The sequence below is a fragment of the Triticum dicoccoides genome, chromosome 4B (genome assembly GCF_002162155.2).
Source record: "Triticum dicoccoides isolate Atlit2015 ecotype Zavitan chromosome 4B, WEW_v2.0, whole genome shotgun sequence".
In the NCBI taxonomy this organism is placed as follows: Eukaryota; Viridiplantae; Streptophyta; class Magnoliopsida; order Poales; family Poaceae; genus Triticum; species Triticum dicoccoides.
The window spans coordinates 100,606,956-100,624,644 of record NC_041387.1 but is presented as its reverse complement, the minus strand read 5'-3'; the positions used below and the strand labels follow the sequence as shown (position 1 = coordinate 100,624,644).

At 41.4% G+C, this 17,689-nt stretch overlaps 1 protein-coding gene across 2 annotated transcripts in view; it reads right to left on the bottom strand.

Moving 5' to 3' along the window:
- Positions 1-13,385: 13,385 nt before the first annotated feature.
- The window catches only part of LOC119295272 (probable peptide/nitrate transporter At3g43790), a 21,475-nt gene continuing 17,171 nt past the window's right edge, over positions 13,386-17,689 (bottom strand). Inside the window, exons 10-17 of one of the 2 annotated variants that reach the window (XM_037573667.1) lie at positions 16,293-16,493; positions 15,917-16,004; positions 14,829-14,914; positions 14,634-14,741; positions 14,343-14,387; positions 14,171-14,259; positions 13,972-14,015; positions 13,386-13,787 (exon numbers count right to left, since the gene is read on the bottom strand). In XM_037573667.1, the coding sequence (XP_037429564.1) occupies positions 13,684-13,787; positions 13,972-14,015; positions 14,171-14,259; positions 14,343-14,387; positions 14,634-14,741; positions 14,829-14,914; positions 15,917-16,004; positions 16,293-16,493 (765 nt within the window). In that variant the 3' untranslated portion in view covers positions 13,386-13,683. The remainder of the gene's footprint in view (positions 13,788-13,971; positions 14,016-14,170; positions 14,260-14,342; positions 14,388-14,633; positions 14,742-14,828; positions 14,915-15,916; positions 16,005-16,292; positions 16,494-17,689) is intronic. The other variant, XM_037573668.1, reaches the window with a different exon arrangement.

Genomic DNA, 17,689 nt, shown 5'->3' with positions numbered 1-17,689 from the left:
AATAATAAGATTATCATAATTATGATCCAAATCTAATTGAGATAATAACACTCGCCACACATGTATGAACAATGATAATCCGATACACCAATCAAGTTCTACACATGGTAATCATTCACAAAAACGTGTACACACACATATGATATGACCATGTGCCGCACCAAAGAAAAATGTCACATGGGACAACATGTTCAACAATTAACAAATAACTATAATCGGTAAATAAATCAAGCAAGTGACATGACACACCAAAATTACGAGGCGAATACCATGCACTCCTAGGCATATAAAAAACATATAACAATATATTAACACAAAAGGTCACCGATGAATCCTACACATAACCATGCAACACTATTTTAAAACTATTGTTTTAATCAACAAGAGCGGCTAGATAAAATCTATATTAAATCTCAATTGACTAAACAAGTAATGTAGTAAATCAAATGAAACTCCTACGATTAAGAAATATTTAGGAGCGACTCCTAGGTATAGGTCACATAAGTGAAAAATAAAAAGTGAAAGAAACATACACGTAGTGTAATTCCCATTTGACTAAACGGACGTCTAATAGAATATATACGCAAAATCTAAAACCACAAACGGGTTCCTCTAACCACTTAAAACATTTCATCTATTGGGATCATGATCAAACAGTGAACAAAAACGATGAAAATAGGCCAATGAACTACGGTCCATGCGACGGATAGCATCGACGCGCCCAACAACAAAAATAGGAGGAACTATGATGTCTAGGAGATAACATGAGTGATGTTTAGAAGGTGTGCAATAGGAATTGGATAGAGGCTCACCGAGTTGGACGGACCGGTGTGGTGAACTTGACGAACAGTATACACGCACAAGTGAAATTCTTCGCGTGTGGTCGATGGAATGCGTTCCTTCTTCCCTGAATGGAACCATGACATGGAGCAGGACCTTCGAGCGCAAGGATTTGGATGGAGGTGTGGTGAGTCGCCGGGAACAAGCTCTCGTGTGCATGGAGCAGCAGCAGTTTGAGGAGGGTTCTTGGTAAAACAAAGATGGGAGAAGGCAGGAGGGATGAAAGGAATGAGAGAGGAGATCGGGGCGCTCGTCCATGTACTCACGGATTTGGAAACGGTGAAGTATTAAGGAAGTTAGAGGAGGGGTGCATAGTGGCTGTAGGTTTTCTCTTCTCTGTAATGGGTGCGCGTGTAAGTGTGGGTGAAAGGAGGAGATGAAGTGATCGAGGTGGAAGAAAGGTGAAGGCGCACATAAGGCCTTTCAGTTTTGGAAACGATGGGTTTATGGGAAATAAAAGGAGAGGAGGAATCATGGTTGTTGACGTTTCCTTTCTGTAGGATTGTGAGCGTACAGAGAGGGAGGAGAAGAGAGGTCGCTCTGTTGGGTGAGATGGGCCAGGCCCATGAGGAAGGAGGGAAGCTGGAGAAATATTAGAGAGAGGGAGTTGTTGGGCTATAGTCCAAGAGAGATGGAGAAAGAAAATAAAAGAGATGGGCTGGGTCCATTCGGGTGAGAGGAATAAGAAACACAAGGGAAAAATACAGAAGGTAGATTGAGCATCGAATATTGCCCAGAGTTTGGGAAAATAAATTAAATATGTTTTCCTTCTTAGGAAAATATAGAAAAGGAATATAAGCTAACAAATTCAACAGAAGTTCCAAAATACAAATGCGCATAATTTAATATGCTAAAGGAAAAAAACTCAACTAAAAGAGAAAAACAAAACTCAAGTTAAATTTAAGTTCGCATTAGATCAAGTTAAATCCTCCACATTATAAAAGTCCAATTTAAGCTTTGTTACCAAATAAAACAAATGAAATTTTCTCGCCTTGATTTTTGGAAAACTTTTTCTTAAACATTTCGAGAATCAGGATGTTACACTGAGAAATAGAACACCCCTCTTCTTCGGAGTTGGTTTAGGAATAGGCTCAGGAGTTGGCTCAGGAATTGCCTCAAGAATTGGCTCAGGAAGAGTCCAATTATTTTCATTAGTCAACATATTATTCAATAGTAATTCAGCTTGGTCGACTGTTCTTTCCCTGAAAACACAACTAGCACAACTATCCAAGTAGTCCTTGGAAGCATCGGTTAGTCTATTATAACAGATATCAAGTATTTCATTTTTCTTAAGAGGATAATCAGGCAAAGCATTAAGTAATCGGAGAAGCCTCTCCCAAGCTTGTGGGAGACTCTCTTCTTCGATTTGCACAAAATTATATATTTCCCGCAAGGCAGCTTGTTTCTTATGAGCAGGGAAATATTTAGCAGAGAAGTAATAAATCATATCCTGGGGACTACGCACACAACCAGGATCAAGAGAATTAAACCAAGTTTTAGAATCACCCTTTAATGAGAATGGAAATATCTTAAGGATATAATAATAGCGGGATTTCTCATCATTAGTAAACAGGGTGGCTATATCATTTAACTTAGTAAGATGTGCCACAACAGTTTCAGATTCATAGCCATAAAAAGGATCAGATTCAACCAAAGTAATTATCTCAGGATCAACAGAGAATTCATAATCCTTATCAGTAACACAGATAGGTGAAGTAGCAAAAGCAGGGTTAGGTTTCATTCTAGCATTAAGAGATTGATGCTTCCACTTAGCTAATAACTTCTTAAGATCATATCTATCATTGCAAGCAAAAATAGCTGTAGCAGCTTCTTCATCCATAACATAACCTTCAGGAACAACAGGCAATTCAAAATTAGGGGGAGAACCTTCATCATCACTATCATCAATAATTTCATCTTCAATAATTTCATTCTCTCTAACCCTAGCAAGTTATTCATCAAGATATTCACCTAATGGCACAGTAGTAAAAAGGCATAGAGGTAGCTTCGTCATAAGTATCTTGCATAGCAGAAGTGGCATCATCAATAACATGCGACATATCGGAATTCATAGCAGTAGCAGGTTTAGGTGGCGCAAGCTTACTCAAAACAGAAGGAGAATCTAGTACAGAGCTATATGGCAGTTCCTTACCTCCCCTCGTAGTTGAGGGAAAAATCTTAGTTCTTTCGTCTTTCAAGTTCCTCATAGTGATCAGCAGATATAAATCCAAAGTGACTCAAAGAATAGAGCTATGCTCCTTGGCAACGGCAGCATAAATTAGTCTTGATAACCCACAAGTGTAGGGGATCGCAACATCTTTCGAGGGTAGAGTATTCAACCCAAATTTATTGATTCGACACAGGGGGAGCCAAAGAATATTCTCAAGTATTAGCAGTTGAGATGTCAACTCAACCACACCTGGATAACTTAGTATCTATAGCAAAGTATTTAGTAGCAAAGTTATCCAGGTGTGGTTGAATTGACAACTCAACTGCTAATACTCAATAATATTCTTTGGCTCCCCTTGTGTCGAATCAATAAATTTGGGTTGAATACTCTACCCTCGAAAGCTGTTGCGATCCCCTACACTTGTGGGTTATCAAGACTAATTTCTGGTGTCGTTGCCGGGGAGTATAGCTCTATTCTTTGAGTCACTTGGGATTTATATCTGCTGATCACTATGAAGAACTTGAAAGACTAAAGAACCAATATTTTTCCCTCAACTACGAGGGGAGGTAAGGAACTGCCATTTAGCTCTGCACTAGATTCTCCTTCTGTTATGAGTAAGTTTGCGACACCTAAACCTGCTACTGTTATGAATTCTGATATGTCGCATGTTATTGATGATGCCACTTCTGCTATGCATGATACTTATGATGAAACTACTTCTATGCGTGATACTACTTTGCCATTAGGTGAATTTCTTGATGAACAACTTGCTAGGGTTAGAGAGAATGAAATTATTGAAGATGCTATTATTGATGATAGTGATGATGAAAGTTCTCCACCTGATTATGAATTACCTGTTGTTCCTGAGGGTTATGTTATGAATGAGGAAGCTGCTAAAGCTATCTTTGCTTGTAAAGATAGATACGATCTTAAAAAATATTAGCTAAATGGAAGCAACAATCTCTTAATGCTAGAATGAAACCTGACCCTGCTTTTGCTACTTCACATATCTGTGTTACTGATAAGGATTATGAATTCTCTGTTGATCCTGAGATTATTACTTGGGTTGAATCTGATCCTTTTTATGGCCTTGAATCTGAAACTGTTGTGGCACATCTTACCAAGTTAAATGATATAGCCACCCTCTTTACTAATGATGATAAATCTCACTATTACTATATCCTTAAGATATTTTTGTTCTCATTAAAGGGTGATGCTAAGACTTGGTTTAATTCTCTTACTCCTGGTTGTGTGCATAGTCCCCAGGATATGATTTATTACTTCTTTGCTAAATATTTCCCTACTCATAAGAAACAAGCTGCCCTGCGGGAAATATATAATTTTATGCAAATCAAAGAAGAGAGTCTCCCACAAGCTTGGGGGAGGCTTATCAGATTACTTAATGCTTTGCCTGATCATCCTCTTAAGAAAAATAAAATACTTGATATCTTTTATAATGGACTAACTGATGCTTCCAAGGACTACTTGGATAGTTGTGCTGGTTGTGTTTTCAGGGAAAGAATAGTCGACCAAGCTGAATTGTTATTGAATAATATGTTGACTAATGAAATAATTGGACTCTTCCTAAGCCAATTCATGAGGCAATTCCTGAACCAATTGAGCCAACTCCTGAGCCTATTCCTAAACCCACTCCTAAGAAGAGAGGTGTTCTATTTCTCAGTCCTGAAAATATGCAAGAGGCAAAGAAATCAATGAAAGAAAAAGGTACAAAAGCTGAAGATGTTAAGAATTTACCACCTATTGAAGAAATACATGGTCTTAATATACCACCTATCGAAGAACCACATTGTCTTGATAACCCGACACAGGTAGTAAAGGTAAATTCTCTCTATATCTATGATAAAGTTGAAATTCCCTCTACTAAATTACATGGCCCATGCTTAGATGAATTTGATGACTTTATGGCTAGACAAGAAAGTTTTAATGCTTATGTTGGTAGAGAATTGAAGAATAATGCTTTCGAGATAGGACGCGTGAGTGATTATATGGCTAGAGTTAAAGGTGAACTTAAACTCGTTAGCAAATGTGCTTCTATGGTTGCTACTCAAGCTGAGCAAGCACTTAAAGCTCAAAATGATTTGCTTGATGAATTAAATAATAAACCTAATTTTGCTATTAGAGTGGCTACTAGAACTGGTAGAATGACTCAGGAACCTTTGTATCCTGAAGGCCACCCTAAGAGAATCGAGTAGGATTCTCAGAGAAATAATTTAGAGGCACCTAGTTCTTCCAAAAAGAAGAAAAAGAAAAACGATAGGACTTTGCATGCTTCTAGTGAACCTGTTGTAGACACACCTGAGAATCCCAATGATATTTTTATTTCTGATGCTGAAACACAATCAGGTGATGAACATGAACCTAGTGATAATGTTAATGATAATGTCCATGTTGATGCTCAACCTAGCAAAAATAATGAAGTAAAAATTGAACCTGTTGTTGATCTTGATAACCCACAATCAAAGAATCAACATTATGATAAGAGAGATTTTGTTGCTAGGAAGCACGGTAGAGAAAGAGAACCATGGGTTCAGAAACCCATGCCCTTTCCTCCTAATCCATCCAAGACAAAGGATGATGAGGATTTTGAGCGCTTTGCTGAAATGATTAGACCTAACTTCTTACGTATGCGCTTAACTGATATGCTTAAAGTAAATCCTTATGCTAAGTATATGAAGGATATCATTACAAATAAAAGAAAGATACCGGAAGCTGAAATTTCCACCATGCTTACTAATTACACTTTTAAGGGTGGAATACCAAAGAAACTTGGAGATCCGGGGGTACCAACTATACCATGCTCCATTAGAAGAAATTATGTTAGAACTGCTTTATGTGATCTTGGAGCCGGTGTTAGTGTTATGCCTCTCTCTTTATATCGTAGACTTGAATTGAATAAGTTGACACCTACTGAAACATCTTTGTAAATGCTTGATAAATCAACTGCTATACCTGTCGGTATTTGTGAGGATGTGCCTATTGTGGTTGCAAACATTACTATCTTAACGGACTTTGTTATTCTTGATATTCCCAAGGACTATAGTATGTCGATTATCCTTGGTAGACCCTTTTTGAATACTGTAGGGGCTGTTATTGATTGCAACAAAGGCAATGTCACTTTTCATGTTAATGGTAATGAGCATATGGTACACTTCCCGAGGAAACAATCTCAAGTTCATAGCATCAATTCTATTAGAAAAGTTCCAACTATTATTATTGGAGATTTTGAATTTCCTCTTCCTACTGTCAAGAAAAAGTATGATATTCTTATTGTTGGGGATGTTCATATCCCCGTTGAGGTAAGTTAGTGTTATTCGAAATTTCTCCGGTTCTGTGTTATTCGGAATGAGTTTGTTAACAAGACTTGATCAACCTTGTTAGTGGATTCATTTTGATGATCATGAGATGGATGAAACTAGAAGGCACAACCTTCTGTACCCTCTTTTTACTTTCTGTTGTTTAGAATAAATAAAGCAAAAATAGTATTATCCGTCTGTTTTCTGAATTATCCGTGCAATAAAAAATATCCCGAAAATAAAAGTGCTCCAAATGCCCTGCAAATTTAGTATGATTTTTATGGAATATTTAAGGATTTTAGGCACTGAAAAAATTGCAGGAGGGGCAAGCACCAGGCCACGAGAGTGGAGGGCGCGCCCACCCCCCTGGGCGCCCCCCCCCTATCTCGTGGGCCCCTGGTGGCCCCCCTCCACTTAGGTCAGCACCCACACACTCCATCTTCTTCCCAAAAAATCCTCATCTAGCTCAAGCACGAGTTCTAGCTCATTTTGCTGCGATTTTCGATCTCCTTGCTCAAAGCTCCATTCACAAAACTGCTTTGGGAGATTGTTGCTTGGTATGTGACTCCTCCATTGGTCCAATTAGTTTTTGTTCTAGTATTTTATTCATTGAAATTTTTTGCTGCATAGGTGACCCTATTCTTGAGCTTGCATGTCAATATTATGAGGTCCCAAGTAATTCTAATGCATGATATAGGCTCTAGGCACTTGTAGGAGTAGTTGCTATCAATCTTGTTTAGTTTCATTCACTTTTATTTTGAAGTTACTAAAATTTTACAAATTTTTCAGAAAAAGAATTATGTCCAGGAAAATGTACCAAGGTGGTTCCTCGGTAAAGAAAGGACCCGGGATTGCTATACATGAGCAAGACGTTGAACTATCCAGGGACGCAGAAGTACGAGCTTGTGAGTGGCCATCCGATGATTTTATGGTCGAAGCAGGCTTTAAGGAGGAATTTGACGCATATGTACGTAATACTGATCTGGAGGACTTCTTACAAGATAAGTGTCCTCAATACTATCAATTGACTGATTCATTTGTGCGAAGGTTTAAATATAAATGTACACGTAATTCTCCTAGTGTCCTATTTGATATATATGATACATCTTATACCATGGACTTAGAGGATTTTACAACTGCTTGCAAACTTTCACAGTGGGGCAATATTAATGATCCCCACAAATCTGAATTTAGAGATTTCCTTGCTAGTATTACTGTGGGAGAATCTAGGGATATTGCGCAAGCTACCATGGTGAGCATTTATTTTCCTGCTATACATTATTTTGCTCTCTTCATTGGTAGATGCATTAACGGTAAAGATGAAGCATGTCATATATGTGTGCCTGATCTTTGTGTCCTCAAGAGTGCCGTGTTAGGTTATAAAGATTATAACTTGGGGGCAATAGTTGCACGTAGGTTGCATAATAATGGTAGAGCTGGAGATTTATTTGGAGGAATTTATGCGACCCGTGTGGCAAATTATCTTGGTATAGCCCCACAAGAGGGGGATATGATGTTGCCTCCTGCTTATTTAGATTATGACTCTATGGTCCAACATCATTTTCTTAAGAGGAGTGAACAATTCCTCCAATATCGACTAATCTTTGACAGACGTAACGCTGTTCATGTTACTCTTCCTGCTTCTTTACTTTTTGATTACCAGGCAAAAGGAAGATATGTTGTTACCAGGGAGGAAGCAGCTAAACACGAGGGGAGAGTGGAGGCGGCTCGCCAACATGCCACAGCTCAGGAGGCATTTGTTGCTGCATCTCAGTATGACCCCAGTTACAACTACGGATATCAGCCAGGCTACCCTTGGCATTAGACCAATTTAGGCCAAAAGCCTAAGCTTGGGGGAGTACGTAATTCTCACCGACTTTACATTCATGTTCACACACTATTCTGGTCGTCGGTGCTCATACTCTTTCATTGTATTATCCATGTTAGTTTAATTTTATTTTTCTAGTTTTCTTCTTGTGTGTTTGATAAACCTTAAGAAAAAAACCAAAAAATTAGTTAGTTTATTTTCCATGTTTGTAGTAGAATTAAAATGAAAACCCAAAAAGATTTCCCCTTCTTCTTACTTGTTGGGAGCTTTCCCATGTAAATAGTTTTATTTTCTTTTCTTTCCTTTGGGGGTCGAGAGTAGAAGACCATATTGAGAATGTTTACTGGCTCTCATATGCATGATTGTTTATTTAATTTAGAGCCCATATTAATTTGTCTTCTCTCTTGAGTTGAATGCTTGCAGATTCCAGCTTAGTCCAATGCACGTGCACTATTATTATTATACACATCGTTCGGTCGTGCAAGTGAAAGGCAATAATGACGATATATGATGGACTGATTGAGATGAGAGAAGCTGGTATGAACTCGACCTCTCTTGTTTTTGTAAATATGATGAGTTCATCATTCCTGATTCAGCTTATTATGAAGTAAACATATTTGCATGACATTTAAAGATTACAGTTGCTTGTGCCATGCTTGATTAGCTATGAGTTATAATGGTTTTACCTTGCGTGCCAACATGCTATTAGAATAATTATGATGTGGTATGATGGGATGGTATATCCTCCTTTGAATAAATTGAGTGACTCGACTTGGCACATCTTCACGCATGTAATTGAAACAAATCAACATAGCCTTCATGATATTTATGTTCATGGTGGATTATATCCTACTCATGTTTGTATTCAGTGTGAATTAATTTTAATGCATGTTTATGACTGTTGTCGCTCTCTTAGTTGGTTGCTTCCCAGACTTTTGCTAGCCTTCACCTGTACTAAGCGGGAATACTGCTTGTGCATCCAAACTCCTTAAACCCCAAAGTTATTCCATATGAGTCCACCATACCTTCCTATATGCGGTATTTACCTGCCGTTCCAAGTAAATTTGTATGTGCCAAACTCCAAACCTTCAAATGAAATTCTGTTTTGTATGCTCGAGTAGCTCATGTTTCGACTAGGGCTGCCTATATCTTCTATGCTAGGTGGGTTATTCTCAAGAGGAGTAGACTCCGCTCCTCATTCACGAGAAAGGAGCGGTAACCGAGATGCCCAGTCCCATGATCCAAAAAGATCAAAGCAAATCAATATAATTAAAAAAACTCCCCCAGGGTTGTTGTTAGTTGGAGGCACTCGTTGTTTCGAGCAAGCCATGGATTGATGCTTGTTGGTGGGGGGGGGGTATAAACTTTTACCATTCTGTTTGGGAACTGCCTATAATGCATGTAGTATGGAAGATACAGCCATCTCATAGTTGTTGCGTTGATGGTGAAAGTATGCCGCTCAAAATGTTATTCAATCTCTATTTTAAAATCGAGCTCTGGCACCTCTACAAATCCCTGCTTCCCTCTGCGAAGGGCCTATCTATTTACTTTTATGTCGAGTCATCACCTTCTTATTAAAAAGCACCCGCTGGAGAGCACACTGTCATTTGCATTCATTACTATTGGTTTATATTGGGTATGAATTGACTAGATCTCTTTTACCATGAATTACAATGTTTAGTCAGTCCTTGATCTTTAAAGGTGCTCTGCATTTATGTTTTGCGGTCTCAGAAAGGGCTAGCGAGATACCATCTTGTTATATCATGTTATGATTGTTTTGAGGAAGTGTTGTCATCCGAGTTTTATTATTATGGCTCGCTAGCTGATTATGCCATTTATATGAGTAGTTGTGAGACCTAAGTGTTATTGTGAGTATGGTTAGTTCATAATATTTGCTGAAACCTGAATGCTGACTTTGCATGTTTACAACAACAAGAGCAAATAGAGTTTGTAAAAAAAATTCTTTATCACTTTCAGTTTATCAACTGAATTGTTTGAGGACAAGTAAAGGTTTAAGCTTGGGGGAGTTGATACGTCTCCAACGTATCTACTTTTCCAAACACTTTTGCCCTTGTTTTGGACTCTAACTTGCATGATTTGAATGAAACTAACCCGGACTGACGCTGTTTTCAGCAGAACTGCCATGATGTTGTTTTATGTGTAGAAAACAAAAGTTCTCGGAATGTCCTGAAAATCCTCGGAGGCAAGTTTCGGAAAATATAAAAAATACTGGCGAAAGAATCAAGACCAGGGGGCCCACACCCTGTCCACAAGGGTGGGGGCGCGCCCACCCCCTGGGCGCGCCCCCTGTCTCGTGGGCCCCTTGAGGCTCCGCCGACCTCAACTCCAACTCCATATATTCTGTCTCGCGGAGAAAAAAATCAGAGAGGAAGTTTCATCGCGTTTTACGATATGGAGCCACCGCCAAGCCCTAATCTCTCTCGGGAGGGCTGATCTAGAGTCCGTTCGAGGCTCCGGAGAGGGGGATTCGTCGCCGTCGTCATCATCAACCATCCTCCATCAGCAATTTAATGATGCTCACTGCCGTGCATGAGTAATTCCATCGTAGGCTTGCTGGACGGTGATGGGTTGGATGAGATTTACCACGTAATTAAGTTAGTTTTTTTAGGGTTTGATCCCTAGTATCCACTATGTTCTGAGATTGATGTTGCTATGACTTTGCTATGCTTAATGCTTGTCACTAGGGCCCGAGTGCCATGATTTCAGATCTGAACCTATTATGTTTTCATGAATATATGTGTGTTCTTGATCCTATCTTGCAAGTCTATAGTCACCTATTATGTGTTATGATCCGACAACCCCGAAGTGACAATAATCGGGATACTTCTCGGTGATGACCGTAGTTTGAGGAGTTCATGTAGGAGGCCTTAATATCCCTTAGTTTCCACTAGGACCCCGCTGCCACGGGAGCGTAGGACAAAAGATGTCATGCAAGTTCTTTTCCATAAGCACGTATGACTATATTCGGAATACATGCCTACATTACATTGATGAATTGGAGCTAGTTCTGTGTCACCCTATGTTATAGCTATTACATGAGGAATCGCATCCGACATAATTATCCATCACTGATCCAATGCCTACGAGCTTTTCACATCTTGTGCTTCGCTTATTTACTTTTCCGTTGCTATTGTTACAATTACTACAAAATCCAAAAATATTACTTTTGCCACTGTTACCTTTATTATCATACTACTTTGCTACTAAATACTTTGCTGCAGATACTAAGTTATCCAGGTGTGGTTGAATTGACAACTCAACTGCTAATACTCAATAATATTCTTTGGCTCCCTTGTGTCAAATCAATAAATTTGGGTTGAATACTCTACCCTCGAAAGCTGTTGCGATCCCCTACACTTATGGGTTATCAGACTGTGATGGGAGTCGACCATGAGGACTTCCGCCGCGGGGTCACAACTCCCGCTCTCGGATAAGGTTTCTGCGAAATCAGTCAACAGGTCGACCGATCCGCAGGGAAATACGTCGGGCTCGATCGCCGCAACTTGGGGGGTGAACGCCTGATGAGCCACCGCGTGTCTCACCCACCGCTGGAGCCGCGAACACCCAGACCGCTTGCGGCGACATCCAGTAGAGTGAGATGACGACGCGATGACCGACTGGTACGGGGAAGACGGCTGCCGAAGAAGGACGCCGTAGGAACTCACGCGGAAGTGCGACGAGCCACGAGCCGGGAGGGCCTCGACATCGAGGGGGGCCTCCTGGAGCCAGGCGGAGTCGTCGGCGATGAAAGTGAGCGCGCCGAGTCGGAACTCGCGGCCCATGACCAAACCGCCGCCAGAAACCATGCTGATGAAGATTGAAGAAAATGCAACCTCGCCGGAAGTTGCTAAGACGCTTTGCCCCACGGTGGGCGCCAACTGTCGTGGTTCTAAGTCTGACAGTAAGTATAGGGGGTACGAATGAGGAGGCAAGGTCCTAGCTACGATGAGATTGTACGCAAGTGTTTACGAGTTCAAGCCCCTCTCGGAGGTGGTAAAAGCCCTATGTCTCAGTGCCCTGAGGCGGTCAACTGGATTATGAGTGTGTGTGTGTGTGTGTTACAGGGGGTCCGAACCCTTGTGCCAGAGGAGGGAGGTGGCTTATATAGAGTGCGCCATGACCCCGGCCATCCACCGTTATCAAGAGTTCAATGTACATAAAGATGGGGCATTATTGATAACGCCAGCCATAAAGTGCTTTTAATGATCTTAAAGAATACGGAGTGAACGTCTGACCATTGTCGTTCTGAGTGACTCCTGGTCTTCAGTAGGTCGAGTGGTTTCTTGTATGGCCGAATGATCGACTGGTCGTGTGACATCAGGAAGGAGGGTACCCGAGTGATTGATTGGTCGAGTGGATTGCACTCGACGCCTTCATTGGGCACTCCTTGTTGTCTCTTGAGCTTCTTTGTTTGTAGGATAGTGACCTTGGGTAGGGCGTATAGGTCAGGCCTATGACCCTACCCCAGGTCTATATCATCATCACCCATCCCACGTCCTCGGTGGTCGTGGTCGCACTGTGCACGACATGACGAAGCGGAGAGGATCATCCGTGAGCGTTAGGCGGCCGCCGTGAAGCCCTGCCATGATGTCTCCACCTTCCGCGCCCCAAGCACGACGATGATGACGCCGGATCGGGCGCCGATGAAAGAGGAGGAGCCGCCGGCCAGCCCGACAACATGGCCTATGAGGTTACCGTTAAGTATGGGATAGTTTAGGGTTTTATTTTAGGGGTTTTAGTTGACAGGACGAAATATCGTCCATTTTTATGTACAAATATCCTAATTTCAATGAAATCTGCTGTGTTTATGTCAAAATTTGTCCGGTTTGATTGATTTTCATCCAATTAGTTTGAGTTGTTGTGAAAGTATATGTGGCTACGGCTGAATGGCGTCCTCCCGCATCCCTGTCCATGGATTGGTGCCTCCCATGTTCACGGACGGATGCGGGAGGTTTTTTGCGAGTTACCATTGAAGATGCCCTAAAAGAACTACTCCCCATATTAGCTTTCACTATAGTTAAATCTTATAAAGTTTGGCCAAGTTTATGGATTACCTCTATCCAAAGTTGCTACAGCGCATATGTTATATTTTTTTAAGTAGGTTGAAACCCCGAGCCTCTGTATTATTGTGATGCATACATCTATTTGTGCTAAAGCTGATGTAACACAGTAATGCCAAATACATCAACAAGTAGAGTACAAAATATGAACAACTACGGTGGACCCATTACAAGCTGTGAAATTAAGACCAACAATTACGTCGATTTATTCCACAACAACACCTTAAGAATGGATAAACGCCCTTGCGTCGTTGTGGCACTTCTGATCGGAGATGGCCAGGACAAGGATTTTCATCCGGCTTGCCGACACATATGTTACATACAAAATAAAGGTGGTACTTAATCACCTCTATCCTGGTGCAAGGGCGCCTTAAGCCTTGCGGGTGCGGGACCCATGAGTAATCAACATCTGAGTTATAATCCGAAACTTCTAGAATAATAACTGAAAAGCTAGTTTCTATCGTTGTGCTCTGGCACGGCGAGGAAGGGTTTGAACGTGAGGACAAGTCCAAGGAGCTCTATCATGTTCAGCAGAAAGAACACCATATGATCACCTGCATGAGACGAATGTGGAGAAAAATTATACAGCAGTAAAAACATCACAAGATGTATCAAGTCTCAACTAGTTAAATTGTTAAAAATAATATCTAAAGCAGACCAAGGATTGAAGGATAGCTGCATTTGGCAATAAAATGTATGTTATGTGAAATTTCCTCAAAAAAGGACAACAATGTTTACCTGGAAGGAAGAAAGTATGTTGGCGTGTCTGCGCCCATGAGAACCTGCATACATAGAAGACATGTGAACTTCTGAGCTTCAAATACATTCAGCTTGCATGTAGTTGCCAAAGTAGCAGTGTGAGCTAGTATTAAAGTTTATTTTTCCTTGTAACATATAAAATATTTTGCAGAAGCAATGAGGAACAAAGAATACTCACACAATGCCGGCGCCTGCAGGAGCAACTGCCTTGAAAAGGGACATTGCAGTCATGGCTAATCCATTTGCTGCTCCTCTTTGGTCCTGAGACTGTTAGTAATTGCATGGTCATTAGTGCGACAGATATCTAATATAAAATGCATTTAGTCGAGATTAATTTATGGTTTCCTTACCACAGCGTTGTTTTGAAGGATGAAGATGCCTGTAATGATGGTAGCCTGATATAGTAATCATGAGGAACATTACTAACATGAGATAACTTTTAGTGACCACTGGACAAATAATACACATTATCTAGTTTTTTCATCTTAAAAAAATGTTACAAGCCACAAACATGTACAACTCGTAAGAGGCTGCCAAGCACTAATGTAGAATTTTCACATTGTATATAATTGCCAAATAGTGAGTCAATTCCGAAACTTAAGGTAATAAGGATTCTGAAGTAAGATAACAGGAATACTCACAGCAATATCATTTTTTAAAACTGATGCAATAGTCAGAATGATTGATAATGCAGGTCCTGACAGGTATGTCATATAGGGGTAGGTGAATAGAATAGGTATGCACAAAGCCTGCATGGTCAATCACACTAGTTAAGATATGCAATCAGAGGATAGAAGAACTTCAGAAAATAAACAATAGCATTTTTTTTTACTCACGGCTGCGATTTGACAACATTTGATCGGTCCAAGAACTTTATTGATGCGTGGATATATGAACATTTGATACACAAGCAAACTGCCACCTGAAATGGACGTACGACACTGACAGTGTTGTTATCACAGAAGGCTGGCTCTACTGAAACGGAAAATTAATACCAAGGAATATGCTTGAGAAAAGAACTTAAAGATATATGCTACTAAGTGTGCACTATGTTAGTGAAATAAGATTGATAATGTACCGAATTTTAATGAACTTCGAGCCCCTTGCAACTGCCACATCAGAGATTGTATGCCTTCGACGGCTCTTGGGCAGGGCGAAGGACGAAACAAATTTAAGGTGGGGCAAACTAATGCAAACACTAAGATCGTTGGCACATACTTAATGTGGGATTGTATGCCTTCGACGGCTCTTGCGCACAGTTAGTATTAAAGTTGCCAAACACCAAGATTGTTGGCCATTTCCCATTTTGTCTAACAGTTAAAGCTCATACTCGGCCCAAATCATTACTTTTAGTTGAGTTGATTACTCTTGGCTGCAACAATATTTGAACAGGCAACGAGAAGATTCCATCATTAACACAGATGGAAATGACTACCATAGCAAGTATAATAAGCTTATGTAAGCGGGTTATAAGAGTTAAAATATTATTTTTCTGTTGATATGGAGGGGAGAGAAGAGGAGCCAGCTGCAGAATAAGAGCCAGCTGCAGCACATGCTCCTAGGCACTATGTGAGAGTGGGGGTGGGCCATGCATGAATAAAGTAGCACATCCTTATATCTAACTATTATACTTGAAGGCTATAAGGGTGTATATATGTGACATGGCAACATCATATAGCCATCAGTTGGCTATACTATTACCCATGCTCTTAGCAGACTTGAAGGAAGAATCCTTAAATAAAGAGTTGAGACCATGTCTAACTGGATTTCTAAACACTTTAGTGTTGAAAACTGAAAAGCAAAATAAAGATACGAGATTATTTTGTACTTTAATTATTGAATATTAATATACACCCCAGTGGAGTCCTTCCCTACTGTTCCGATAAAAAATTAGATAGTTATCAAAGCACAAACAAACATATACCTGTTATTCCGAGCGTTTGGCCTACATCTACGGACGATAAACCCAGTCCACCATACTTCTTGTCACTTTCAGCCCATAGAGAGAACACCTAAAGTTGATTTCAAATACCATGGTTTCTCAAAAACGAGCTGAAGTTTATTTAAAAATAGGTTGTGTGATTGCTATCAGAAAACTAGAAAAACCCGTGTTAGCAAACAAATATATACCTACCATATATACATACACAGATATACTATACAGAGAGCACATTGATTCTGCTCCTACTAATTATTCTCATTTTTTACCATTCACCACAAGTTTAATTAAAGCACAAAAGGCTATAAGTTTTTCTCTTGGAATGCTTCAATTCCATGAACTAAAAAATAGAAAATAATACCTCTGTATAGGCCATGTCATGATAGGAGAAGATACAATAAACAATTATGGAAGACATCAATGGCCAATTCTTGAATAAGCTCTTCTTGGTATCTACACTAGCACTTTCTTCGACCTTTTCTTGCGGATCAATCAGATGGGCCTCCACAGCTTCAACACTTTGTTTGCCATTTACACTGGCTTTATGCTTGTGTAATGTTTCCTGGAATATGTTTCAAGATATATTACTCCTCTGTTATGTGGCTGCTAGAAGGAGGGCGCGAGAGGACCGGCCGGGGGCCTTTCTGCCCACGGCCGGGCAAGAGGGAAGGGATTTCCTTCTTAATTCTTGCTTGATTAGATTGATACATCTCCTCTCCTTATATAGAGAGGTTTACTTGACTCCCAAGCAAGGCTCTTGACCCCTAAGCAAGCGACCCCATTAGGCCCATTACGTACTCTAACACTACACCCCACCTGAACATGCAGCTTGTCCTCGAGCTGCAGCCTAACCAACTTATAACCATGACTTGACGCAACACAAACCTAACACCTAAAAACAAGGCTTTTACATATCGGCTTGTTTTATTATTCTCAACGTGAAATGGACTGGGACGCTTTATTTTGGACCTCTTAACAAAAAGTGGACACCATCCGCACGTCGGATGTGCATGTGTACAACCACCTGGATCCCATGGACACCACCTGGACAAAGAGAGTGCATGTGTATGACCACCTGGAAGTGGTCGCAAGAGTGACCAGCAGAGGCGCCCTCGCGGCGGCCGGTGGCAGGATGCAGTGGTGCTACGCGGTTCGCTGCTGTCAGTGACACCATGCCTTCTCCCTGTCGGACGGCTGTTGGTTGGCATCACACAGGGAAGAGTGGAGGGCTTGTGATGGAGAATGACGAGGAGGGGTGCGCCCCCCAACCGTCGATGTTGCAGACTTTGAGGTCGCTGCCTGCGGGGAAAACAACATGTCTGCCGCCCGTGGGGGAAACCGCATGCCCAAGATCCCTGATGCAGCGGATGAGATCGAGGTCCTTTGTGCAGCGAAGGGCAACTTGGAGGAGCGGCAGCTGCAGACCACGCATCTCCCGCATGCGCCGACGCGCTAGGAGGCCGCGCGCAGCAGCCTGCAGCCTCACCACTGCCGACACGTGGCGGGTAGCGATCCAAGACGAAAGCGGTGACGGCGACGGTGGGGACTGGACTTGGTGAAGCGGGACTCCCGCCGGCGCGGTCCATGCGGGGCCGGAGCTGACAGACGATGGCTGCTGCAGCTGCAGCGGCTGCAGCGGCGGAGGCCGCCAGGAGCGGCGGCTGCCACTGCAACCAGGGCTGGGCGGTGGTGGCGATGGATGACAGCTGCAGCGGCTGCTGCAGTGGCCCCGCGAGCGCGGCGAAGGCCGCCTGGTGC